Source organism: Numenius arquata, chromosome 6 (assembly GCF_964106895.1).
Source record: "Numenius arquata chromosome 6, bNumArq3.hap1.1, whole genome shotgun sequence".
NCBI classification, from domain to species: domain Eukaryota; kingdom Metazoa; phylum Chordata; class Aves; order Charadriiformes; family Scolopacidae; genus Numenius; species Numenius arquata.
Window position 1 is genome coordinate 944,520 of NC_133581.1, and position 25,240 is coordinate 969,759.

Sequence of the window (25,240 nt, forward strand, 5' to 3'; positions counted from 1 at the left end):
GGATCGCCCTCACCCTGCGGGAGGCACAGACCCCATGGGAAGGCAGTGCTGATCGCGGGACTTAAGAGCATTGGACAGTTCAGAGCAAGCCTTCAAGTTGAGGACAAGCCTTAGTGTTATTGCAGCCCTTTCTGGCCACGACACCAGGTACAAGCAAACATATGTGGATGTATATAACCCCATAAATCTCAGCATATTTATAAGATTCTGATTTCTACATCCCATGAGAGTCCCAAGAGCACAAACAGGTCCCCAGACCAACCTGTTCTGCCCCACTGCTGAAGCTGCAGATGCTGCTCCCTTGACTGGGCCCTTTTGCCCCTGGGTTTCTGCAGCATTAAGTGAGAATTCGCCTCCTCGTCGGTCTCAGATGATGATGCAGAAGTATATGCTTGTCATTTATGCCACTCAGACATAGTAAAGGGCAGCTGAGAAATGTCAGCTCTTTGTGTTGAGGGCAGTGGAGGAGCCGACGCTGCCCTGGAGGGAACTGCAGCTCTCCAGAGAAATTAGGAAAGGCAAAGCTATTTTGGGGCTCTTCATGCCTGCTCATGGCACGGCTTGTTGCTGGAAGAGCTTGTCACTGCTGGAAGAGCTTGTTATTGCTGGAAGAGCTTGGCCACACCATTGATAACAGCAGGGACTTTGGATGCCACAGCTATGAGGTCTGTAGAAACTCCTTGCAAGCACTTAGCTTAGACGTGGTCCCTTAGCTACGGTGATCCAATGGACCCCACTGTACACGGTGCTTCCCGTGCGCTGTGCAAAGAACCTGCCTGGTGTTTGGGATAATGGTGTGGGTCTGTGTTAACCTGGACCCGGGTGTTAGCAGCATGTACAGACTCCTCAGGCCCAGGAACACAGCCACCACACAAACAGGATAACGCACAGTTGCTGGAAAAGTGTTTCCATGAGCACTGACTCCCTGGCTCAGCCCAGCATCACCTCCCAGGACTGACCTTGTCCGCACAGCCACCAGTCCAACCAAAAATGGGCCATCACTCCACCCTCACAAGGGGCTGTGCCAGCTTGGAAACCCAAGGCAGCACCATCCTCCCATCTTCCCGGTGTTGCCAGGGCAAGGAAAAGCCCCGTGTGGCTCCGGTCCGGATCTCCTGCATAGGCTTGGCCACCACAAACCTCTTGACAAGCAGCTGGGCTCTAGCAAAGCTCCTGTGTCTTTTTCCCAATTTTCCATCCACAGCAGAGTCTTCCTTTCCTTCCTCAGCCTGAATCCAGAGGCAGTGCCTGGGAAATGGTTTCAATTTCCTTTCATCATTTGAGTAGCTACTAATTAATGTGGGTCAGTCTTTCCCTCTAAGCACTTTTACTAAGCTGTGCTTCCATCTCTTTTAGTGCTTCAGACCTGATCTCCAATGCTGCCTGTTTTGTCAAAGCCCCGCTATTTGTGACTCTTCTGGGGGTCATTTTGGCAGCTTTAAGACAAGGACTTACTGGGGGCCCTCTCCTTTGACTGTGGGCTTTCTGCCAGTCATGGTGCTGGCTGGCGATGCCGACCCCACAGCATCGCTTCTGCTCCCTCCCTGAAAGGCAGGCACATTTTAAAAGCGGGGAAATCATTCCCGGAGAATACTGAAATTAAACAGAAAAAGGCAAATCCAGCACTTGTTTTCCCATGCAGATACTCGCCCTCACAAGACATTCAGGACCCCAGATATTTTCCCGGTCCCCCGCCAGGCGTGCAACTAGCCATGCATAACAAATCACACGGCCCCATCAATGGCCACCAAGTGAAGTCAAGCTGTTTGCCTGATCCATTTTTCATTGTTCACCCGGCGTTTCCCGCTTTGAACCAGGGCTTGTGGCATCAGGAAGTTAAAAGGAGTCAGGAAGGGGGGGGGGGGGGGGGGGGGGGAAAGGGGGAGTGTTTCTTTTTAAAAGAGAGTGAGATTGGAGAGGAGGACACAGGCACTCAAAACCCTGTCTGTGCTTGGTATATTAGGCAGCCAGTGCTCTTGGCTGGGAGCCCAGGCGAGGCTTTTGTAATCAAAACATGATCTTGTATGCTGTGCAACCAGTGCTGAGAAAGGCCGTCTGATGGCTCTCCTCTTTTAGCTCTGCTCTGGAATCCGCCGGGCTGCGCCACCGATGTCCAACATGCACCGAGCCGTGAGTGCTGCCGTGGTGGGGCCTGGGAGGGGCGCGGGGCGGAGGGGTCCCTCACCCAAAAAAGCCACCAAAGGACGTGCACGGGCTTCCTTCGGGGTGGCCTTTCCCTGCTTGTCGCTTTGTTGGATTTTTTCTCCCCTTTCCCAGCTGCCAGCAGGCACGGGGAGCAAACAAGCCCTACCGCATCGTGGGGGGGTGCTGGGCGGTGGGTTCTGGGTGCCGGGGTTTGCGTGGCCGTGGCCAGGGCAGGTTGCAGTGGCTGGTTCGGGACAATGTGCCTCCTGGGAGGGTGGGAGGCCGGGGCAGAAAACAAACCGAAACCCGGGCGGTGCTGGATGTTCCCTATCCCAAGGGTTTCAGCTGCAGCTGTCAAGCCAGAGGATATTAAAAAGAGCGGATGGATTTGCTTACGCAGAGGAGTGTTAGCGAAGGGCCCCGCTCCTCTCTCCTCTTCCCTCCCCCCCACCTTCTGTCTTTCTCGCTTTCCCAGCCCCGCTGCCTCCGAGGTCTCTCGCTGGAGGAGCAGGCGATGGGAGAAGCATGCGGGAAAACACTGCCTGCAGAGACAGTCTGGAGCGGGGCGTCCCTGCGGCCCCCGAGGAGCTGCGTAGCGGGTGTCTGTGCCGCTTAGGAGAGGGGGCTATGACAGAACCAGATGTCGTCATTTCATTGAGGCACGAAGCCGCTCGCTTCCCATTTCTCCTTTTGTGACATTTTTATTTGCGATAGAAAGAGGCCTCTCGTTCTGCGGCTTCGTCGCTCGGCCGTGCTATCGAGGAGGCATCGGGCTCGGCTGCTTTCTGATTCAAAGCCATGGCACGTTTGTTCTGCCAAAGCCATTTATAACTCTCCTGCCGCTGTGACATACGGGCACCGTGGCTCCCCGGAAGAGCTTGACTCTGGGGAGGGCACGCAGTAGCCACTTTTCATCCCCAGCATCAGCTTGGGCACGGGCTGGGGCGGCCGATTCGTTCCAGAAGGGGAGGAGAGGGCACGTCCTCCTGTTATCGGCCGGCTCGGAGCGGCGGCTGACGGGCAAACGCTGACTTGGCTTAACGTGTACAATGGGGGAGCCCCTGGGGGGGCTCCAAACGCCGCTCGGCGATTCTGCACGCACTGGGGCTGTGCGGGCAAGGGAGCACCTCTCGGCCGCAGCTCCCCACCACTTGCTGAAACAGGTCGCGTAGAGAGAAATACGTTAATGGCTTCATTAATAACGGGGGCAAAAAGTGCTGAATACCAGCAAAACTTTCCTTCCAGGGACTCGTTTCCAGCTGGAAATGGAAGGACCCCCCTCCCCCCGGCACTAGCTGTGTTGCAATGTAGACAAAATGCTGACAAATGTGCAGTCTCGTGCCGGGAGGGAGAACAGCCCGACAGGTCTTTCCCATCCTTTGCCTTTGAAAAGAGAAGAGCACAAACCCCATCTCTGCCGGGATTTTTAAATTCTTGTGAGCCGGCAGCTCTGTCAGCCCTCCTTCAAAGGAATGTGAAGATGAAAGGGGTGTGTTTGAGGGCACGCACCCCTTTGATCCCACCCTCCAGCAGCCAACACCCCAGCACTCAGCGAGCCTGCCAACTGAGCACTCACACAACAGCTTCTGTGCAGGTAAACACCGAATTCAGCGTTAATCAGCCTTGCAAAATGGCCATGAAAGCGTATCCACCCACGTATACGATATACTCACCTGGCGCGTACCTGGTTGATGGAAGGCGGTGGAAAAGCGCGTCTCGCTCTCCCGCAGACCCTGACAAAATCCCATTGTCCAGCAGGAGAATGCATGGAGGCGGTTTGAATGTCCCTGTTGTTGCACCTGAACACAAACGGGCGCCTGTGTCTGGGCAGAGCGGCCCTCGGCAAGGGCAGTTAAATCAGCACGGATAAAACACCCCTCCTTGGGGGTAGGAGGGAAGATGCGCTTGTGCAGGGTCTGCTTTAGCAAACGGGGTCTCCTGCCTCTCCCCTCTCTGGTTCCTGACACCCAGCAACACCTCCTCGGTGATGGCAGCACGTTTTCAACCTTTAATCCTTTTTCTCCAAAGAACATGATGTACCCAGACCTCTCCCCCCATCCTTGGCCCTATTATGTGCAGATCAAGTCTAGATCTGCTTGATCAGAGCTGAAACCTAGTTACCTCTGGGGTGCTTTTTCATGTAAAGCCCTTGAAAGGTAGACCTAGTGTCTCAGGGATGCGCGGTCATTCAGCTGGATCCCTTCCTTTGAAGGTGAACGCTGGCCGTGGACGCAGGGGACATTTGCAGCCCTGGTTCCTGGAGGCCGGTGACACTTTTGGGAGAGCAGTGACGCTCACCCCTGGCTGAGTTCCCACGCGCTACCTGGAATTATTTTTGGAAGGTCCAGCTGATCAAACCCGCCCGCATTCTTCCCTGGTGCCCATCTCCCCAGTAGCTGAAAACCCTCCCGTGTTAAGAAGGTAATTCCTGCAGCTCGTCTACAATCCCGTGCTTTCAAATGGGCAGGATATTCCCACCCGGGTGAAATGCTACACGACCCATAAAAATCAAGGGTCAGGTTCATAGTGCCTTAATTCCGCCTTGTTCGATGCACTGGCACAGTATAAACATACATCTTCAGGAGGCCGGAGCCCCTGTACGTGGCTGGGTAGAGTTCACGAATGTAGTTCCTCCCCTGGGCTGTAGCATCTGTGGTTTTACTCTTTGCCTTCGAGCTCGGGTTCCCACCGCGTGTTTGCTCAGTTTGCGAAGGCACCCCTCCATCCCTTCCTCCAGACCTCCGCCGCTCCAACTTGTCCTCCGGTGACCTCCTTAGGACCGGCCAAAAGGCAGCCGAGGTCTCCAGGAGAAACCCTGCCTTCCCAGGAGAAAGGGTTTTGCAAGCCCGTTGGCTACCGCTGGTGGCCGGGCCCTGGGGAGCCCGGTGGCCTGGCCCACAGCCAGCAGGACGGCACGCAGGGCATGGCGGGCGTCAGGGCCAGATCCCGTGTCCCCAGCTGCCGTGGCTGGCCCCTGACGTAGCCTTCCCCGAAGGAGGTCACACCTGCTATGTCATGATTAATGAAGGAAAAACCCCTCCTGCCTGCGCAGAAGCTCTTCCCAGCCTGGAACGCTGCAGGGCCCGCCGCGGAGGATGCTGCGGGGGGTTTTGCCCTGGGGGTGGGCACGGCCATCGGCCCTGAAGAGGGGAGAGCAGCAGGAACACTGGCTCGCAGGGGTGCGGCGGGGGTTCGTCCCATGAAAATGGGGAAACCGACCGTCGTCCTGAGGGTCTCGGTGTGTCTCTGAGGAGTTTGATAGGAAGCCAACAGGGATGGGCAAAAACATGCCTTGCCCATGCATCGTGAGCAGAAACACTTTACTGCTTCAGAGAGATTTAATCAATTTTACTTGCCAATTAACCCTCTATTAACAACCGATTCTGGTTTTAAAGAAAAATAAACCCAAACAAACACACCCTTAGGAAAAACACCCCTGCTTCCCTCCTTGTACTACTCTCCCCTGTTTTTTGGTTCTCTGTCCCCCTCAGCATGGGGCACCCCGTCCCTTTGGCAAGCTGAGGGCAGCACCAGCGAGGGGGGGGTTTTCTCCCCTGGTGGCTCCCCCCTGGGTTCCTCAAGGGTCCCCACTTGGGTGGACCTCTGCTGGAGCAGGGCCAGAGGAGGCCACGGAGATGCTGGGGGGGCTGGAGCCCCTCTGCTGTGAGGACAGGCTGAGAGAGTTGGGGGGGGTCAGCCTGGAGAAGAGAAGGCTCCAGGGAGACCTCAGAGCCCCTTCCAGTCCCTCAAGGGGCTCCAGGAAAGCTGGGGAGGGACTCTGGATGAGGGAGGGGAGCCATAGGAGGAGGGGGAAGGGTTTGACACCGAAAGAGGGGAGATTGAGATGAGATGTGGGGAAGAAGTTCTTTGCTGTGAGGGTGGTGAGAGCCTGGCCCAGGTTGCCCAGAGAAGCTGTGGCTGCCCCATCCCTGGAGGGGTTCAAGGCCAGGCTGGAGGGGGCTTGGAGCAACCTGGTCTGGTGGGAGGTGTCCCTGCCCAGGGCAGGGGGTGGCACTGGGGGGGCTTTAAGGTCCCTTCCCACCCAAACCATTCTGTGATTCTATGATTCTCTCCTCCTCCCCGCAGCAGGGCCTTTCTCTTCTCGACCTCCTCCTGCGCTGGCCCCTTTCCCCCTTCCCTCTCAGCCCGCTCTCCGCACACACGCCATTGCTCCCTGCAGGGGGCTGAGGAGCCTCGCCCCTCAGGGACCTCAGGGGCACCATGGGTCCCCCTGATTGGCTGAGAGGCCCCACGGGCTCCTCTGATTGGCTGAGTTTTGGTGGGCGGTCCCTGGGGGAACTGGTTGGAACCGGTCGCAACCCTCTGGGGGCGGCCCATGGCCTCCTCCCTCACAGGGCGCTCTGCAGCCGCCTCCTCGTTACTGAAGCCTCAGCAGTTTTGCCCACTATAGCCATGAATCTGGGGTGGTTGAAGGACCAGGCTTGTAGAAGCCATCAGGTTAGCACTGGGTGGGGGACTGGGAGAGTTTCCAGGGCTGTGGTTGGAGGTGGGTGCAGCTTCCCCTGGGCAGGCCCCTCTCCTGCCCCCGGGGTATGGCTGGGGGCCGAGGTGCCCAGGAGCAGGGACTGATACCAGCCCCAGAGACCTCGACAGGTCCAAGGAGGGGACGGGGACAAGCTGGGCCTGTGCAGCACTGGGGCCACGGAGGACACTGGCACAAAGAATCCTCTTTGCCAGCCCTTGGGAACCCTCAATATGCCTTTGACCACACTGTGGCTGTTTCCACTTCACAGGGACACAGCCCTGAGGGTCACCCAGAGGAGCAGGATCCGGCTGTAGCGAGATGGGTGATGGTTTTGCACCATTTGCTTCTCGATTCCTCCAAACTTTGCCGGCGCTGTGGGCAGTATGCATCGCGTGCGGCAGCTGGATTTGCTGCAGTGCACGTTTACTGCACAGGGGTGAATGGCGAAGGGAGCAGGCTGGGGGCAGCCTGTTGGTGGTTAGAGTTGGAATCCCAGCAGAACCGAAATCCAGGCCTGCAGTGCCTGCTCAGAGATTTGGGGTTCCTTTCCTTCCCTCCCCACTCTCACTTTGTCTTATCCAGCACTCGGTGTGAGCGGAGGAGAGGGAATACGAGATCTCTGCAGCATGCAGGTGCCATGCTGATAAGGAGAGCAAAAAACACTTTTTAAAAATAAACCTGTAGTGCCTTGGAGATCTCAGCCTTGCCACCTTGCTCTTCATGCAAACGCCAGGTAGAGTCTAGACGATATGGATCCGCTTGCTGCAGTGAGTCAATACTCCTCAGCATTCATTTTCGCTTAATGCTGCTGTCACTAGAATTTTAAAAATGCAATTTGATATCCCCTGTGGTAACCAAGGTGCTCTCTGAATGTAAATGGAGGGGAACTGATGTGCCTGAGAACACCTGAACTAACAGCAGAGAGAGAGGTGTCATTTACTGCATGCAGCCAAGCAGGGTGTTAACTCTGAAGCCTACCGACAGCCACCAAAGTGGGGCAGCAGCTTTTTGCTCTAACTACCTCATTGCTGAACAAAAACTGTAAGAAAAGAAAAAGTCAGTTCTGCCAGGAAAAAGTCAGTTTACAAGATACGGTATTCCTTTTAATGGAGGGCAAAGGGGAGAAATGGTGGGGAAGGGCTTGCGCTTCCCATCCCATCTGTACAGGAGCAGGTTTCATCCTGTTTGGTGTGATGACTGAGAAGATCTTCGCTCCTGTTTTCAGGATGCTGCTGTGGATGATGCAGTCTTAAGGAAGAAAGAACAGAAGGATGTTGAACTCGATAAGAAAATCCTGGCTTTGCGGAAAAAGAATGAAGCGCTCATACGGAGATACCAGGTGAGTCTGCGGGTTCTGACCTTTCCCAGCTCCGATTTGGAGTCCTCAGCTCGCAGTGTGCAGAAAACGTTCAGCAGTGTCAGAGTGACTTTGTTATGTATGTAACATTTTAATATCAGAAAGCATTCGGAGCAGATGGGCAGAGCTCTGCCTTTAGCTACAGCTCCCCAATTGTGTTGGAAAGCAGGGTCACTGACACTTGTCTTGCTGCTGCAGCATCTCCTCTCGCCCTACTGTCTTCCTCTGTCTGTATCACACCTTTCCCACCCCTGCATCTCATATTCCCCTCACTTTCCCCCCCGTCTGTCCTTCCCAGTGCCTCGTGCTTATCCTCCTGGATGCCTAGGTGGTTGCATCCTCAAGACATTTGATAGGTTTATTTTCCCTACCAGGGCAGTGATATGGGTCGAAGCTTTTCCCTGGCCAGTCCCAGTGTTTCCATGGAGCACAGAGGTGTCCAAAAGAGTTTCCATGAAAAAACAAGGAAGAGGAAGGGAAACCAAAGCTTTAGCAGGCTGTCAGTTACTGCAGCCTTACTCTCTGAATTAGGAGGAAGTACTCCAGCTACACCCCCTGGTTTTTTGATCCTGCCTTGGCCAAGAGAGTCTGCCTAGTGGCCTGCAGGAGGTAGCCAGCCTGGCTTTTATGAGCTGGTTTGGGTGACATTATGGTGCAATGGAGCTCTCGCTGTGGGTTTGTTTATTCTTCACCACAATTGTCTGCATACGGCAGTGCAGAGTAGTACAGAGGGTACCCCTTGGCTTGTCTGAGGTATTCTCCCGCCTGTGCCCGAGGCCACCTGGCTTTAGGGGCTCTTTAACATTCACCAGCTGGGTGGGCAGTCTGGAGTTCGACAGAGAGCCGTGCTGAAAACCCAAGACCCAGAGGGCACTTTGTGTCTTGGATCCAGAGCTGAGAGATGTGAGTGGTGCTCTGGGCTGGGGCTTGCTTAGAAGATATTTCCTTTGATACCATAGAAGCTATTTTGGACCTTTTCTGGTGGCAGCAAAAAATGGCACATAGTGGAAAGCAGTGGGAAAGGTCAAATGCCACAAACAGCTGGGGGAGAGGAACTCTCACCCCTGTATGAAATGCTACCCATCTGCCACCACCCCTTGGCTTCTACGAGAAGCTGCCTAGTAGATTGCTAGATCTCAGCCACCTTCCCTTGGCCACAGATGATGCCTTGGCCCCAGACTGGCACAGGGACCATGGCTCCTCTGCACAAGCCCTCCCTTTCTGCAGGCCTGGTGTGTCTTCCAGCCTCTGTGCTTGCTTCCCATCGCATGTACTGGGACCACAGCAGACACTCTTGAGTCAACAAGAGATTTACTACGGTGCCTGTGGCACAGGGGCAGGTGATGCAGGTCACAGCTGCCTGTGACACCTTCCAAGGGCACACGGATGGGACACAAGTTGGTCCACTCCCTCTTAGAGGTGGGTCCATTTAGGAGAAATCCTAAACAGGAAGATGGACATCTATGGGCATCCAGGTTCTGGCTGATGATAAGGATATATATCTATTTCAGGAAATAGAAGAGGACAAAAAGCGAGCTGAGCAGGAGGGAATGGCTGTTACCTCCAGGAGACCCAAGCAAGATGGACTCACAATTACTATCACCAAGGCTCACAATGTAAGTGCTGCCTCTCCTTCACCACCGGCCAGCTCTCACTCCAGTCCTGCCTCAGCAAAGTGACATTTCTGAGAGGAATAGCCTCCACAGCAAAGCTTTTTCTGGCGTGGGACATAGCTCCTAAGCCGTCAAAAGAGGATGTAAAAACTGCAGAGGTGTGTGCTCAATGTGATTTTAACTGATCAATGTAAATTTTTCAGCCATGCCCAGGCACTTGTACCCAAACATGCAGATTAACAAACAAGTAAATGAATGTGTGAACAGGCACCCTTGGCCCTTGGTTGCTTTGGGGCTTCCCACAACTGGGGCAAATCTTGTAAGTGCCAGTCTTCCTTCCTAACTGGACTGAATCTGTGTCTGACAAGCCCTGTCCACCCCTCCTTGCAGCGTGTGGCTTGGTAAAGAACCCAGCCAGTCCTGCTGAAACCCCTGGGGGAAGTCCTCTGCCAGAGCGAGCCAGCCCACCCTCAGCACTCCTGGGTTGTTAGATCCAGGCTAGTGCATTGCTCACTTCTCAGCCATGCCCCGGCCCTTGCCGTTCTCTGGAGGTGCGCTGTTGCACACGTTTTTCTCTCATACAGGACCTGAAAGATGCAATTACCCAGACTGAACACTATGGACAAGATAGCCCAGCCCTCTCGATGGTGAGCACCACCCTCAGGAGCCAGCCACTTGGCTTCCAAGGCCATCTCCATCAGAACTTAGGCTTTCCTGATCTAACTCAGAGTGCTGCAGAAAGAGATGAGGATGACATTTGTTTCCTATGACTCTGGCATTTTAGTCTGAAATGTCAGATTTGTAAGTGCAAAGGATTTTCCAGACCCGCTGTAATTGTGGGTTTTGCTACTGAGCAGACAAGGAGCCCCTTGTTCCCTAGGAATGTCACAGCACCGCGCGGGGCACAGAAAGCGTCCTCGGGGCAAGGCCTGCCTTTTCTGTAGCCGGCCCCCCCGCTCACGGGCAGGTGTGTTTGGGGAAGGGATCGCATCGGTGAGCCAAGGGGCCTGGATTTGCTAATGGAAATTATTCATTTTCCAGGACAAAAGGATTGTGAGTGAGAAATGGGGGAGCCCCTGTCCTACAAGCCCGAGGTTCGGCATTGGCAGTGAGGAAGAGGAGGAGGAGGAGGAAGCAGATCATATGTTCACATTCAGGATGGGGAAGAGGATGCAGCTGGCTGTTACCATGGACAACAAAGCCAAGGTGAGCAGGGAAGAGGTTTCCTCTTACACTGCAGCCTCTTGACTTACAAAGGAGCTTCTGTTCTGCCTTTCACTTGAGCTTTCTCCTCAGCGTGTCCCCCCAGTGTCTCATCTCCAAAGGGAATAGTTCCCTTCCCGCTCCTTTCCTGTCATTTCTCAATCCTTAAGCGCAGCGTCGGTCTTCATCTCGAATTGCCATGCGTTTCCCTCCCCATGTCTGATTCATGGGAACCAGCCCCCAGGCTTGCTGAACCCCTGCGGCTCCATCCAGCCATGCGGAGCCGGTTCCCTTTCTGAGAGATCCATCCATTGGCCTCCTGGGCCACCAGCGGGTTCGTTAAACTGTGTCGCTGTGCCTGGAAAGGGCATGGAAATAAGCAGGAGCTCTGGCAGATTTAGTTGTGTTACTTCCCAGCTATTCCTAGGGAGGCAGCGATGTTTGGTGGTACAACCAGCATCATTTCTCCCTGTTCCTGTATTCCAGGAAGTCCTAAACACAGAGTAAAAGCGGAGTGACAGGGGTATCTGTTGGCGTTCCCAGTGTGATGAGCAGAAAGTGTGACACAGTATTTGCAGACTTAATTAAAAATTGTGCAAACCAGCAAAAGTAATTGGAAATGCTACTTAATTTTTTAAATCCCAAAGCATCCCCTCCTGGGCACTTCCCTGTCCCGTGTGGAGTCACAGCAGCACTGGAAAAAGGAATCAGTGGCAGCAAATGGTGCTCCCCTGGGTCCCCCTTTAGGCCCAGCAACGAGCTTGGCCCACAGAATGAGAGTGGGCTCTTTATAACAGAGGTCCCAGCCAAAGACATTCCCCAGAGTAATGAAGCAAAACCCCATCCTACCTGCTACCCTGGTGCTTTGGGGCAGGAGCACTGAAAACCTTGGCTGTAAACAAAAGGCAAAGACACATTTCTCCCTCTGAGGCAGCTTGGAAATATTTTTCTGATTTTGTGCCTTGAATGCCTTTCATTTCTGTTTCTCCGTGACTTAGTTACCCTTTCTTTCCATGAAGAAATAGGCCACAATCACTCTGCCATTATAAAGTCATTATATGCTACCTTGAGAGAACTGAATCATTTAGTAAATAATGCGCCTTTCAGAATGATTTTTCAGGAGAAAGTGTCTGAGGCCTTTCATTTCCTTTGTTCCAGATAGATTACTGGTAGCATGAACATCCCCTTCAAATGAAATCTCATTCCAGCACAACCAAACCACCTCCTGATGTAAGGGGAAAAAATCTGGTTTTTCTTAGAATAGAGGGTACACAGAAATCTAACCATCCTCGTTACTGACTGAGCTTTGCCAATGTTCAGGGTTTCTTGTGTCTATGTAGCTCTGCATGGGGGGCTTCTATCTGAGGCAATCACCTTTGCCGAGTGAGTGGCTCCCGCAGGCAGGCTGTGTCCGCTGGAGCTATATCCGTAATTTATGGCTCAGAATTCAAGACCTAGACTGGGATTTGTATTAGCGCAAAGCACTGGCAGCTACATCCCTTTGCTGCCTTAAACTCTGTGCCAGGGATTTTCAGCGTGGCCGATTAATAGACCTCTGAGATTTTTCTGCTGGAATCACAGACCTCTGTGGAAGCTCCCTGTAAGTTCCCTCTCGTATGGTATATATGAATTTGCTTGCATTCAGCGCCTTTCCCAGGCCTTAGCAGGGCCCCAGTGTCTCCTGAGTGTTGGTGTAAAGCACAACCCAGCAGCCTGACTTGATGGCAGAGGAAAGCTGATTTATTGGTGAATGTTCTAGTGGCATCAATCCAGAACCTTCCTTTAGTTACTTTAAATATAGTTCGCAAAATGGATGAGCAGGAAGAGCATGGGACTCTAATGGGTGAGAGGGAAAAATTACTGGTAGTTTGGTCAAAGTTGTGTTTGTTATCACATGAAGTACAAGCTTATTTGTGGCTGCTGCCCCATTAAGGCATCCTCTGGGCTGCTGAAGATTAAAAGAGAAGGTAGATAATTTGCTGCAGCTTCCTAGTGAGCAAGGATTCACCAGGTGTCCCTGGAGAGACTTGCTCAGTGATGCTGGGATGACCGAAGGGGCCATCGCCAGCCTTCCTGTGACTGTTGCAAGACTCAAGCAATAGAGCAGCTGGGCTGTGCAGAAAACCGTTTACATTCAGTCCTAAATACCACAAATCATTGTAATGGGAGAAGCCCCAAAGGAAAGGCAGCTGGGAAATGGCATCAACTGGACAGAAGTCCAGGGTTTTCCTTTGTTCCCCGTGTTCTTTTCCTGACACTCCTCAGATGGGCATTTTTAACCCTACCTTTGCGATCTGGGGCGTGCTTCAGACAGAAGGTGGGCACTTGGCAGTGTACAGTCTCTCGGTGAGATGCTGCAAGGGGAGCAGTGTGGGTTTGTCTGACTGCAGCTAAATAACTGGTGCTGGAGTCTGGAATCTCCTGCGGGCAGTGAGGGAGCCGGGACAGGCCCTGTGGCAGGGAGGAGGCGGCTCTGCCAGGCACTGCCGGCTCTTTGGGCCCCGCTCTCTGTTCCCATTGGCTCTGCATGGGCACTTTCCTCCGCTGACATCCCTCGTTTTGGGAGCTGGCCCACCGAGGGCCAGGATTTCCCAATGTGGGACAGGCAATCTAGGAAATCACTGGTATTCTTAAAGCGATAAGCAAGCAAAAGAAGACACATGTCAGCACGTGTTGTGGAAAAATATGCCGTTAATTTCAGAGAGGGCAGTTAGTTAGAAGAGACTTAACTGAAAAGTAAAATTACTGAAAAGAAAATTGATTCTGTTGTATCTCAAAGCAGGACAGCACATCAGCAGAACGTGCCTTCAAGTGGTGCCTCTTTGCCAGAAGCAATACGGGGAGCGAGGGAGGGAGGGAGGGAGGGAGAGAGGGTATTACCTCGAGAAGCTGGTGGTCTCCCAGCCTCTACACGTCCAGCTATCACAGCTCTGCAGAATTGTTATTTCCTCTGTCAGCCTCTGAGTCTTCCTTGCCATCTGCTCTATAAACTGCAGGGTTTAATGGCTTTGCCAATGTGCCAGCCTTCCCACTGGGACTTTTAACATCTAATGGCCCAAGGAAGGTGCCGCCTCCCTGTACAGCTAATAGCGCACTTGAGGCTTCTGTCCCGCTCGTGGATTTGGGTACAAAGTCCTCTGTGTTGGTTTTCAGGTATTCAGGTAGCAGCTTTGCTGTCGCTTGTACTCAGGGCCCATGTCCCTCCTCAGGAAGGACCTTCTCTGACAGCAGTGATGTCATGGAATCATGGAAGCATCTTCCAAACATCATCCCCGGTGTGGGGCCTCCCTGGCAGGAGTTACTTGTGACCACGTTACTTGTCTGAAGAACAGGCCGTCACCACCAAAACACTGAAGAGCCCTAGGGAACAGCTCTTGGCCTAAGCAAGAATTAAGGTTTGATGTACAAGTTACGGATTAATAGCTTGCTATTACCTTGCTAAGCCATCACTGGGCTTGCTTTCTTAATTAAAAAAGAAGTTAACTAGAATGGTGAACACCTTGTATCGATGCTCTGTTCAGGGCAGAACAAGCCCAGCTCTCCAGTTCACACCTGGGATTACTGTGCATGCCTCAGCGCTTAAAGCAGGGAAGGTTCAGTGCCTGGAATGTCCCAGGAAACTCAGGATTATCCTTGGAGCAAAGATATTTCCTGGGAATAATAACCATTGAAGAGCAAAGCGATGTACAGCTTCAGCACCTAAGTATCTATTGCTGGAGCAATTCAGTGGTTCCAAAGCAAAGCCAGGCTGTATTTTCAGCCTCTGAATCAGGCTACAAACAGAGCAGGGAGACAGGACAGTGAAGAGCCTAATTCTGCAAGGCGTAATGTGTCCGGCTGCCTTCAGAGGATGTCAGCAGATCTCAGCTCTTCCCCAAAGAGACTATGGACATGCAGGACTGGACCCTGTACAGGAGAGTAACTCGAGTCGTTCCCGTGATTCCCAAGAGCCTTGGAGAACCCCGTCCTTTGTGGGGACTGTTTGGGTGTTGAGGAAACAGCAGAGTCCCTCGGTGGCAGCAGGCAGCCTCCTCGGCTGGAGGGTTGCTGCCAGGGAGGCAGATGCTGGGGAAAAGAAAGAGATTCTTTCATAGAAAATTGCTTTACAGATTGCTTTGGGCAATTGCCCAGCTGGCTTTACAGAGCCCTCCTCCCCAAAAGACGTGAGCGAGGAACAGGGCTTTACAAGAGGAGAGGCTACTGTGGGGAGAGAAAGGAGAGAGGTCTTGTGTACACCAGTTCCAAACCAGGGAGGCTGTATTTGTCCCTCTTGCGACTCCACTGACATTTCTGGGGTTAAGTCACAGACCCATGATGTGTAGGGGGCCTAAAAAAAGTGCTAAGCACTTCTCTTCCATGCGTCCAGGCATAAGAAGGGGTTTAGTTTTCCTTATAAAGGGGAACTGTGAGGCACACACAATGGTGTTTATCACTTCGTCCTTTCTGGCTGTGGGAGCAAGTTTAACTGGGAAGGCTCAGGTTTTCAGAGGGGCTGACAAGATGCTGGTTTTCACTACCTTGTCACCACAATGGGAAGTGTTTGTTCATATATCTGGAAGACACGTGATTCTGTTAGCACAGCTTTGCAAGCTGCCATGTAAGAGATGTCCATTTACATAGTCTTTAATGGAAGAGTTAAATAAAACTGCATTTTCCTGTGTTTATCACAAGGTAAAAGCACCAGCATGGCCTGCTAGTGCCGATACACAGTAACTTCCTAAAATGACCGTGTTAATACTGTATTTCTGAGCTACTCAGCAGCTCCTCAGTTTCTCAGCATGACTGCCAACGCGAGTGAGACCAGAGGATGCTCTTGTGGCCGCAGACATTGCCCCATGAACCCAGAGGCGATGGCAGGAGAGATTTACAGCTTCAAATAATCCAGCCCAGCTCTGTGGTCTGAAATACAAGGCCAAGAGTGTCTATTCACAAGGTTAATTTTTCTTCCACCCACGTCCATTAATAGTGACTTGCACTGACATAAAGAAAAGCCACACTGGTTTCTTCAACTGCAAGCAGGAATCCTGTGCTGACCATTCTAATTCCAGTCTCCGGTTTCAGTGAAATTTTGGAATAAAATATCTGAATCATAGAACATAAACAGGATTTCAGGATCTGAGATATTCTTTTCATTTCAAAACATCCTGTGTTTGTATTGGCTAATAGCTCTGGCAATGGAAATACCTTACCTTTGGACATGATGTGATTCAGGCATTCAGAAGCAGGTGCCGCTTAAAAGCCAAGAGCTACGTGCTTGGGAGCCTTGGGGCTGACTGATCTTCAGTTCTGGTCTCTGCTGCCTAGTTCTAGGTGTATAAAAGCCTGCAGAAAATAGGCAAAATTACTAAATTCATACTTGCATATTAAATCAGTTACTTAAATACATCTGCACACATGCACGTGTGCATATAGACACTTATACAGGTGTAAAACCTAAGTAAGTTTTATTTCCCAGTTGAAACAGGCTGCAGATTGTGGGCACAAGCGTGTCCTAGGCTTGGTTACCCTCCACCAGACTCTTTCCAGTTTGTCTGTACCTCCTTCATCTTACGGTGAAGGGAAACTGGACACAGTACTTCAAATATGACCCAAACAGAAGGAAATAATCACTTCTGCCATCCTGATGTCCATCCTTGTGCTAATGGAACCAAGTGAGCGACGAGCCTTCCTCACTGTTTACTTCTGGTCAAGCTGTTGCCCACCAAAATGCTTCTGCAGAGCTGCTCCCAGCCAGCTGGGCCCCAGCCCGCAGCGATGCTTGGGATTCTTCAGGGTTCTTTGGTCCCAGGACTTGTCATTTGTTTTTGTTGACCTTCCTCCGCCTTGTCAAGGTCCCTCTGAATGACAGCACCATCCTCCAGCCTATTAGCTTGGTGTCACCGGGAACTCGATGAGGGTGTAGTCTGTCCTGCTATCCAGACCGCTGAAGGAGATGCTCGGCAGTAGAAAGCAGCCTGACAGCACTACACCCTCAGCACCTTGGATGCAGCCCACCCAGTCCCACCTTCTTACTTTATTTAAATGGTCCAAAACTGAATCTTCCAGGACACTGAGGGAGTGAAGCATTTCTCTGACTACTGCTAGGTTAAGGGGCCTATGGGAGGTAGATAGCAGACCTTAACCAGTAAAAGACAAAGAAGGAATGGAGTAAATGGTCTTTTCCATGCCCTAAGTTGCCCACCCCATTCAGCAGAAGGCCAACAGCTTGCTTCAACTCTCTTCACTGCTAATGTATCCACAGAAGTCCTTCTTGCTGACCTCCACATCTTTCACTTGTTTCAACTCTGGGTGAGCTTTGGCTTTCCTAACTCCATCCCTGCATGCAGGTCCTGCTCCTGTCATCTTCCGTGAAAGCCTGTCCCGTTCCACCTCCCCCCCACGCCCTTTAAGTTCAGCCAGGACCTCCCTGCTCAGCCCAGCGGGGCTCTTTCCACACCTGCTCGTTTTCTTGTACAACAGGAAGTCCTTACTTACGTTTTTGTGCCTTCTCCATGAAAATCAGTCAGGTCTCCTGGGCTCCTTTCCCCTTCAAGACAGTTTCCTGCAGGATCCCACCTACCGGTTCCCTGAACGAGTCAATGTCTGCTCTCCTGAAGCCCGTGGTCTCTAGTTGCTGCTTGCCTTCCTTACTGCTCTCAGCCCCCTAAAATCCACTGTCTTCTGCTCACTGCTGCCAAAGCTGCCATCGACCTTCCCATCTTCAGACAGTTCTGCCTTTATTTTAGGAGCAGGGCAGTCACTTCCAGTAATGCAGTCACCTGTACCGCTGTGACAGCAGTGGGATGTGTGATTAAGGACAGCGTAGCACGCTCTATTCAGGGAGGGGGAGTAAAACTAGGATTTCAGAGCAGTTTAGATTCTGCTTTGAACTTTCTGGCTCTGCTTGGCCTCTGGTAAAATCATATCCTTGTTAAGACAGATACATAGATTAGGCCTTTAAAGCAGCTCACAGTTCATAGGTATGGGGGCTTTCCCAGGACATATATCCTGGTAAAAGGATAAAAGGACACCTAAATGTCTGGCTGTGGTAGATGCCAAGACAGTTGCACTCCATATTTAAATAATTGCCTGTTCTCTTGACTATCAGGTTTTACTCTCTCAGGAAAAAGATCTTGACGTCTCTGGGGATGGCTCCCAGATGTTGGGCCTCGGCAGCAAAGTAGGAGGGTGCATTGACACAAACACAGAGAACAGCAGGGAAAGTGCTAGAATGGCACTGAGCAGATTGGCAGCAGATCCTTGCTTTGAATGCAACATGTGGCTTCACTTACTTCAAGAAAAGCAGAAACAGCAAGGGTCCTGCTAAGGGCAGCAAAACTTGTCAGGAGCTACGGCTGAAGCCTAAACCCAGAGCTGTATGTACTCAAGGAATGTATGGAAAGGTTCCCACCATGGCCCACAGCTCTGGCAGACAGGAGGAGGGCAGTGCAGGGACCTGCTCCTCCCCTCGCACGCGTCAGGCCAACTCAAGAACTGTCTCTGCTGAGACAGCAAAATTACACAGATGTGAGAGAAGAATAAACAAGGGACTGAAGGGCTGATGCTGGAAATACTCCAGTACCTCCTGAAACATCTATCATCTGTTAGGAAGCTCGATGACTGGACAAGCGATAAAAAAGGCCCCACTGATGGAGGCTGTCTGCAGCAGGGCTCCCTCCAAGCTAACATCTGCGCTTCTGGTGGAGCCAAGTGAGGATGAGGCTCACGCAAGACATCTTGATATCGTATGTCATGGCAAATCCACTGAGCTCGCATGACGCCCATACAAACCAGAGGTCAGGGTGTGCTGTTTTTGAAATCAAGTTTGTAGCAACAAAGAGTTCCCAAGTTTCACTAAAATTTACTTGGAGATTTTGAGCTCCTTTGAACTCAAGACTCCAATATGGGTGGAAACAGGGAGAAAAACAGAGGACAACATGCCATCCTGTAGAGAGGGAAACTTCTGAGGTTTGTTCATCCCTGGTAAAGCCGAGCAGAAGAATCATACTGTTGAAGATCAGAGATAAAGATGGAGATGACTTATTATGTCTCTCCTTTCCTTGTAAGGCAAAAATAAAAAGGCACATGATGGAACTGAAAGATGATACTTTTAAATGAGAAAAAAGTATGTATTTTTGTACAAAAGATGTGCTCATTTTGTGGAAGTGATGGCTGAGGGCACTGGCTCAGCCAGCAACAAAGATAATTAACAGAATAAGAACCAGATGTAAATCCATGCAGTAAAGTCATGAACTGATACAGACAGCTGGAAGTAATATCTGAAAGGGGTAAACTGTCCTTGTTCAAGGAGTTTATATATCGCTTTTCGAAACTATTCCACTGCAGAATAAATCATTCCAGAAATACAAACGCACAATGACGATGTAGATGATAAATCATCAAGTGTCAGTACACTTCAGGGTAGTAACTGCTTTGTGGGCAAGGCTGGAGGGGCCACCACTGTTTCCCTTCTCTTTCAGGTTCTTGGCTTCTGCTCCAAAGTAGCCTCACATTTTATGGGACGTGTTGCTTGGTGAGAGGACAACTTCACATTTGTTTCACAGACGCAAATGCAAGATGGCTCGCCTGTCTAAAATACAACAGCAGTCAGTGTTCATGCTGCAAAGCATCTTAACAGGGTCCATCCCACCCTACCTGAGTGGTGCTCAGTTAACCAAGCTTATGTGATGTTACATATCCCTTACAGCATCTAGGCTGGCAGGTTTATAAACCAAGACGACTGACTGTCTGGCTCGCGTTTCTGATCTGCCAGACCAAAATCCTGTGCAATTTTGGGGGTGGCCACTCTCCCAGGAAGGGCAGCGCACAGGGTGTCATTAATTCATCCTGTCCTTTGCAGGGCAAGCGCATCGTCAGTGAGAAACGCGCTGAGTGCTTCCCTGGCCCCGGCAGGGTGCCAGACCTGAGCGAAGAAGAGACGGACCATTTGGTGGCTTTCCGCCGGGGGAGAAGGATGCAGATTGCCATCACCATGGATAACAAGGAAAAAGTAAGTGCATTGCGAATGACGGGACTGCAATGAGTGAGTGGCATCCGCTGGTTCTGCTGGCAGAAGGGCCATGGGGACAGATTCGGCGTTAGCCCAGCAACAGGACATTGGGAGACAATATATATTAATAGTGTGGAGTTTGTCACCCTAAAACTCTGGCTTCCATCACTGTGAAAGAGGAAAGGCTGCAGTCCTTTCCCTTCTCTGAGCTCCTAGCTAGAGCTGGCAGGCTTTTCAGCATACCGGGTCCATAAGATGCTGTTTTGGAAGGATCGGTGACAGCACTGCCGGATATAGGGCATGAATCTCACCTCCTGTCTCTTACCAACTGCTTTTTTGGGGCCACACCGCAGACTGAGTCAGGAGCCCTGTCCTCTTGACACATGGCTTAGAAGTTAACAGAGCTGGGCAATGACTGCTTCCAAACCCGAGTCCCGCTGTGCCTGGCCATAACCTAGTGGGTGAGCAGGCTGCACTTTGTTAATCTTTGAAACATATTTCAAATACTTCTTCGCAAATACCTTCCTCTTTACACACACGGAGGCATGTGATATTTTCCTATTTGAGCTTTTGCACAGATAAGTAGGAATGCCTGCAGCAAACGGGGTCAGCAAAGCCTATGAAGGAAAACAACACTTGGTGTAGCTGCCAAACACACCCAGGAACACTGGGGGACCTGTGCAGCTCCTCTCTGGGACAACAGCCAGCCATCTGCTAACTGCCCACGTTCAGCGTCACCTTCTCCTCCTCCCCAGGGTTTACCTAGGCTCTGAGAGCCCCGGCGCTCCTTTCTCATGGCTACCAAGCAGTTTGTTGAAAGCCATAAACCTCATTTAGGCTGCCTGAGTGAGTAACTATCCATTTACCAAAGGTTCACGTGGCAGTTGTCCCCTGTTTCGGTCTAGGCATCACGAACACACCTAGACACGATGGTGGCATGAGAGTGGCCTGCCCATGCCTGTGCCGTAGCTGTCCTTGAGGCTGTCAGTGTAATTCTGTCACGTGCAGGGCAAGTCTCTGCTTTTGCTCTTGCTGGGCTTGTTTAAATCTTTACCTCTGAGGTCATCGAGGCTGGGACTGTGCTAGGAGGGAGCAGCAGGAGGAGGGCCTAGATTTTGGCTTCAGATCCTGAACCCCGTTTTAAAAGTGTATGGACAGCCCTGGAAAAGGTCGTATCTCATATGCTTTTATTATGGAACATGAAATCTGAGGCTGAGGGTCCTCGTATGTGGTTTTGGTGATGGCTTGCTCATATTGGCCCCAAAGCTGTTAGAGAGCAGGCCTGCAGCTGCGCTAGCTTAAAGCCGTGTCTGCCTACACCTTTTCTTATGAACCACTGAGGATCTGATGCTTTGAATCGTAGGCTGGCAAAGAGGGTGTGAGGTCTCTAATGCCTGGCAGGTTTGATTCTGGTGTTTCAGCAGAGGTTGGTGTCTTGGGTCTTGCTCGTGCTACTTTCAGCTCCCACTGTGCTGCCGTTCATTCCATCTCATTCCCAATGAATGCAGTTGCCTCCACAGAGCAGCGCAAGGAGCTCACGTAACTCTGTCAACCCTCCTTTCCTCAATTGTACGTAGCTGCAGTGGTCTCCTCCACACAGCTTGGGTTGGAAGGTAATCCTGATAATCCTCAGGAATGCAAATAACTCTCTGCTGCTTCTCCTCCAATACCAAAGTTCATTTAAAGTTTTCCCTTTTTTTCCCCTTAATCCAAACTGAGGGGCTTAGTTGGCTGGGGGTTGGACCGGGAGAAGGATTGTGCAGAGCCTTTTGGTGCCTTCACACGTTGGCTGAACAAGAGAAGGGTCTCTGTCAGGAGCACAGGAAAGCCCCAGAGGCTTCATAGAACTCTTAACTATTGAATAACACTACCAAGGAGCAGTATGTACCCTCAGCATTACTTAAGACTGAAAAGAAAGATGAGTTTTGCTTGATCACCCGGTCTTCTGGCTGCTTCTCAACAGTGGTGTTGGACTAACGTTGCTGGCAAGACCCATTTAGTGATAGCATCATGCTTCTTGCTGGCACAGAAGAATTGTCCCCTGCTTTCTGTCACTGAGCTTTAAGTCATACCTCCCCCAGCCTCCTGGAAGCTGAGGGAGAGCAGGATGTGAGCTTGCTGCTCCCTGGAAGCCAAGGTGCTTTCGGGACCACATCCTCACCCAACCTGCACAGGGACTGCCACAGAGCACACCTCCCACGGCTGGGAAACAGAGGGGCCGGAAGAGCGTGTTAATGAGCTTATTGTGAAAATGGGCTTTCGTGGGAATGCTTCTTGTTGTTCTTTGGATTCCTCTTATAATTTAGAACAAAGGTATAAAAGTGTTTGAAACTCTGGTTTCCAATACCTGCTACCAGCTGGATATGTTTCAGAGCCCAGCTGTGCTCGGGAGATGTCCTTGTTCCTGGTGATTTCCCTGGATTGGTCCTGTTCCATCCCTAGTTAATGAGGATATCTTCGCATTACTGTTTTAATTGTGTAACTTCAGACAACAGCTACAACAGCCAGGACAAAATCCAGCTCTCAGGACGCAGGCACCTTACAACGTGACTCAGAGGACGTGGCTGTAAGAGAGTTAAACAGTGGGATTTCACCGTCACCTCTGCGAGCTGCTTTCTTCCATCCCCACTTGGGCAGCCTTTTCCCGGGGTCAGCGACAGAAGCAGATGGGGCCTGAAGTGACAGGTCACGTTGGCATCTCACACTCCGTGCCAGCTCGGGCTGGCTGAGTCAAGGGAGGATTGGGCTGGCCCAGCCATCAGTTCAGCTGTTCCCGAGCTGCGTCAAGGATTAGTGTTTTAACCGAGTGCTTCTCTTTACTGGTGCTTGAAAAATTGACAGCAGGCAAGTCTGTTTGCCATGCTGTGCCTCAGAGCCATGTACTTCTCCAAGAGGCACTGGAAGGCTGCAGTGCAGAGAGCAGATCACAGTTAGTAATACCAAAATGGATAAAATGCTGTAGTAAACAATTTGAGCCTGCGGAACTCGGTGTGTGTCACGGGGATGTTGAATACGGCAGTTCAGTCTGGAAACGGAGGCCGAATCTCAGCAGCACCATTGGGATCGCAGCATCCCCGAACCCTGCCAGCCCCGGGCTTCGGTTCCCCCACGGAAACAGGGCTATAGCACGCCTCTGCCATCCCGGCCGGGGTGCCACAAGCAGGGGATCGAGGCTGGGTGGCTCGGCACTGCGTCACCTCAGGAGAGCTGGTAAACTGGGAACCAGCTGGTAAACGGGGAAACCTGCCCGGGTGGGCTCTGCAACCCAAAGCCACCCCAGCCCTGCAGATGGGCTGGGACCTGCCCAGTGAGGGCCGGGCACTCGCAGGAGTGTCAGTGCAGCAGTGGTTGCTCTAACGAGTGCTAGTGCAGCAGTGTTTGCTCTAACGAGTGTCGGTGCAGCAGTGTTTGCTCTAACGAGTGCTAGTGCAGCAGTGTTTGCTCTAACGAGTGTCGGTGCAGCAGTGTTTGCTCTAACGAGTGTCAGTGCAGCACTGTTTGCACTAACGAGTGTCGGTGCAGCAGTGTTTGCTCTAACGAGTGTCAGTGCAGCAGTGTTTGCACTAACGAGTCAGTGCAGCACTGTTTGCTCTAATGAGTGCTAGTGCAGCAGTGTTTGCACTAACGAGTCAGTGCAGCACTGTTTGCTCTAACGAGTGCTAGTGCAGCAGTGTTTGCACTAACGAGTCAGTGCAGCACTGTTTGCTCTAACGAGTGTCAGTGCAGCAGTGTTTGCACTAACGAGTGTCGGTGCAGCACTGTTTGCTCTAACGAGTGCTAGTGCAGCAGTGTTTGCACTAACGAGTGTCGGTGCAGCACTGTTTGCTCTAATGAGTGCTAGTGCAGCAGTGTTTGCACTAACACCAACATTTGCAGCAGCGTTTGCACTAACACCAAGCGTTTGCAGCAGCAGCACAGCGGCAGGGAGAGAGCAGAGGACCAGGGAAGCCTGCAGCCAGCCCTCCCCTCAACTCAGCACCCCCCAGGGTGGAGGCTTCCTCTGCCGAGAACAGCATCTTTCTCCTTGACAGGCTTTTTCTTGCCTGGATACTAATATTCTATTTTATTTTTTGAGTCCATCTATACTTTATCCCCCACAACGTCTCCAGCCAGCAGCTGCAGTGTTTACTGACGTGCTGTGCTGAAACATCCATCCCTTCTTTTTCTTCAAACTTGTTCCCTGATAACTTCATCCGATGTTTCTGCACCACGGGAAGCAGCGCGTAGATCAGCCCCTCTTCACTTTCCCACAGCACAAACGATTTTATCGACCCTTTTCACATCTCCCTTCAGCATCTCTTCTGCAGGTTGAGAAGACTGACCCTATTGAGACGTGTCCAGTGAGGAAGTAGGTCTATATTTTCGATTTTGTGCCTTTGTTATTTTTACTATAGTCTTTTAATACAAGAAGCCCAGAGCTGTACCTGGTATTCAAGCCGTGGGCTCTTGTGGATGTACTCAGTGACATAACAATGGTTCCGGCTTGTTCTCTTTTCTTCCTCTAACAACTTTGCATTTTCTTTACTTTTTTTCTAAATAAGTGAGCTAACATTTTCAGAGAACTAGTCACAATAACACTAAAATTCCATTTCTGAGTGTTAATGATAGTTCAGGCTTCATTCCTGTGTGTGTATATATAAGAAGGGGCATTTTTCTCCGTGTGAGTTATTTTGTATTATTGATATTGAATTTCATCTGCAGTTTTATGATGCAGGCATTCAATGTCAAGAGATCTTTTGCAGCTCTTTCCTGGCAAATTACATTCTTTGCCCTGGATGATTTAGTATCATCAGCAAACTGTCATCTCTCTATTCAGCTCCTTTTCCAGACCATTTATGAGCATGTTGAGCAGCGCGTGTTCCAGTGGCACACCCCTACTAATCTTCTGCCATAGAAACTGGCATTTTCTTGCCACTTTTTGTTTTCTATCCTTTAATTAGTTGTTAATTCAAAAGATAAACTTCATTTTTATCCCCAAATTGATCGACTACTGGGGGATCCTGATGGGGTATCGGTGTTGTCATCCAAGAGGCTGTGTGTTACGACCTGAGCCGAGACCCCCAGTCTGAGGGTTGGCGCTCAGCCTCCCTTATTGCCCCAGCACAGTCCATCCTTTGGGGTTTTTCACCTCATGCCCCAGCTGGTTCCCTGCTCGTGGTGGGTTATTGGTGTCCTCCCCCACACAGAGGCCTGTGGTGCCCAGGAGAGAATATCACATCCGTCACCCCCCTTGGTAACGTCCCGTAGCCTGGCCACTGTCAGATTTGTCTCCTCTTCTCTGCACTTGCCAGATTTATCCTATTAAAACATTTGATGGGCATCCTCGTCATCCCACATTTTTCTCTATTTTTATTCATGATGAAATTCAATTAAAAGAAGAGACTTCCATTCTTGCTGCCCTTGGTGCTTCCCGCTAGCACCACATTGTCCGTCCCAGACCACATCGC

General features: G+C 51.3%; 1 protein-coding gene across 2 annotated transcripts in view; it reads left to right on the top strand.

The window, feature by feature from the left end:
* Nucleotides 1–1,913: 1,913 nt before the first annotated feature.
* Nucleotides 1,914–25,240, top strand: part of CCDC9B (coiled-coil domain containing 9B) — a 50,901-nt gene continuing 27,574 nt past the window's right edge. The window contains exons 1-6 of one of the 2 annotated variants that reach the window (XM_074149549.1): nucleotides 2,110–2,130; nucleotides 7,857–7,970; nucleotides 9,500–9,604; nucleotides 10,186–10,248; nucleotides 10,643–10,807; nucleotides 19,644–19,793. In XM_074149549.1, coding sequence (XP_074005650.1) covers nucleotides 2,110–2,130; nucleotides 7,857–7,970; nucleotides 9,500–9,604; nucleotides 10,186–10,248; nucleotides 10,643–10,807; nucleotides 19,644–19,793 — 618 coding nt within the window. Of the gene's footprint in view, nucleotides 2,131–7,856; nucleotides 7,971–9,499; nucleotides 9,605–10,185; nucleotides 10,249–10,642; nucleotides 10,808–19,643; nucleotides 19,794–25,240 lie in introns of both variants that reach the window. The other variant, XM_074149550.1, reaches the window with a different exon arrangement.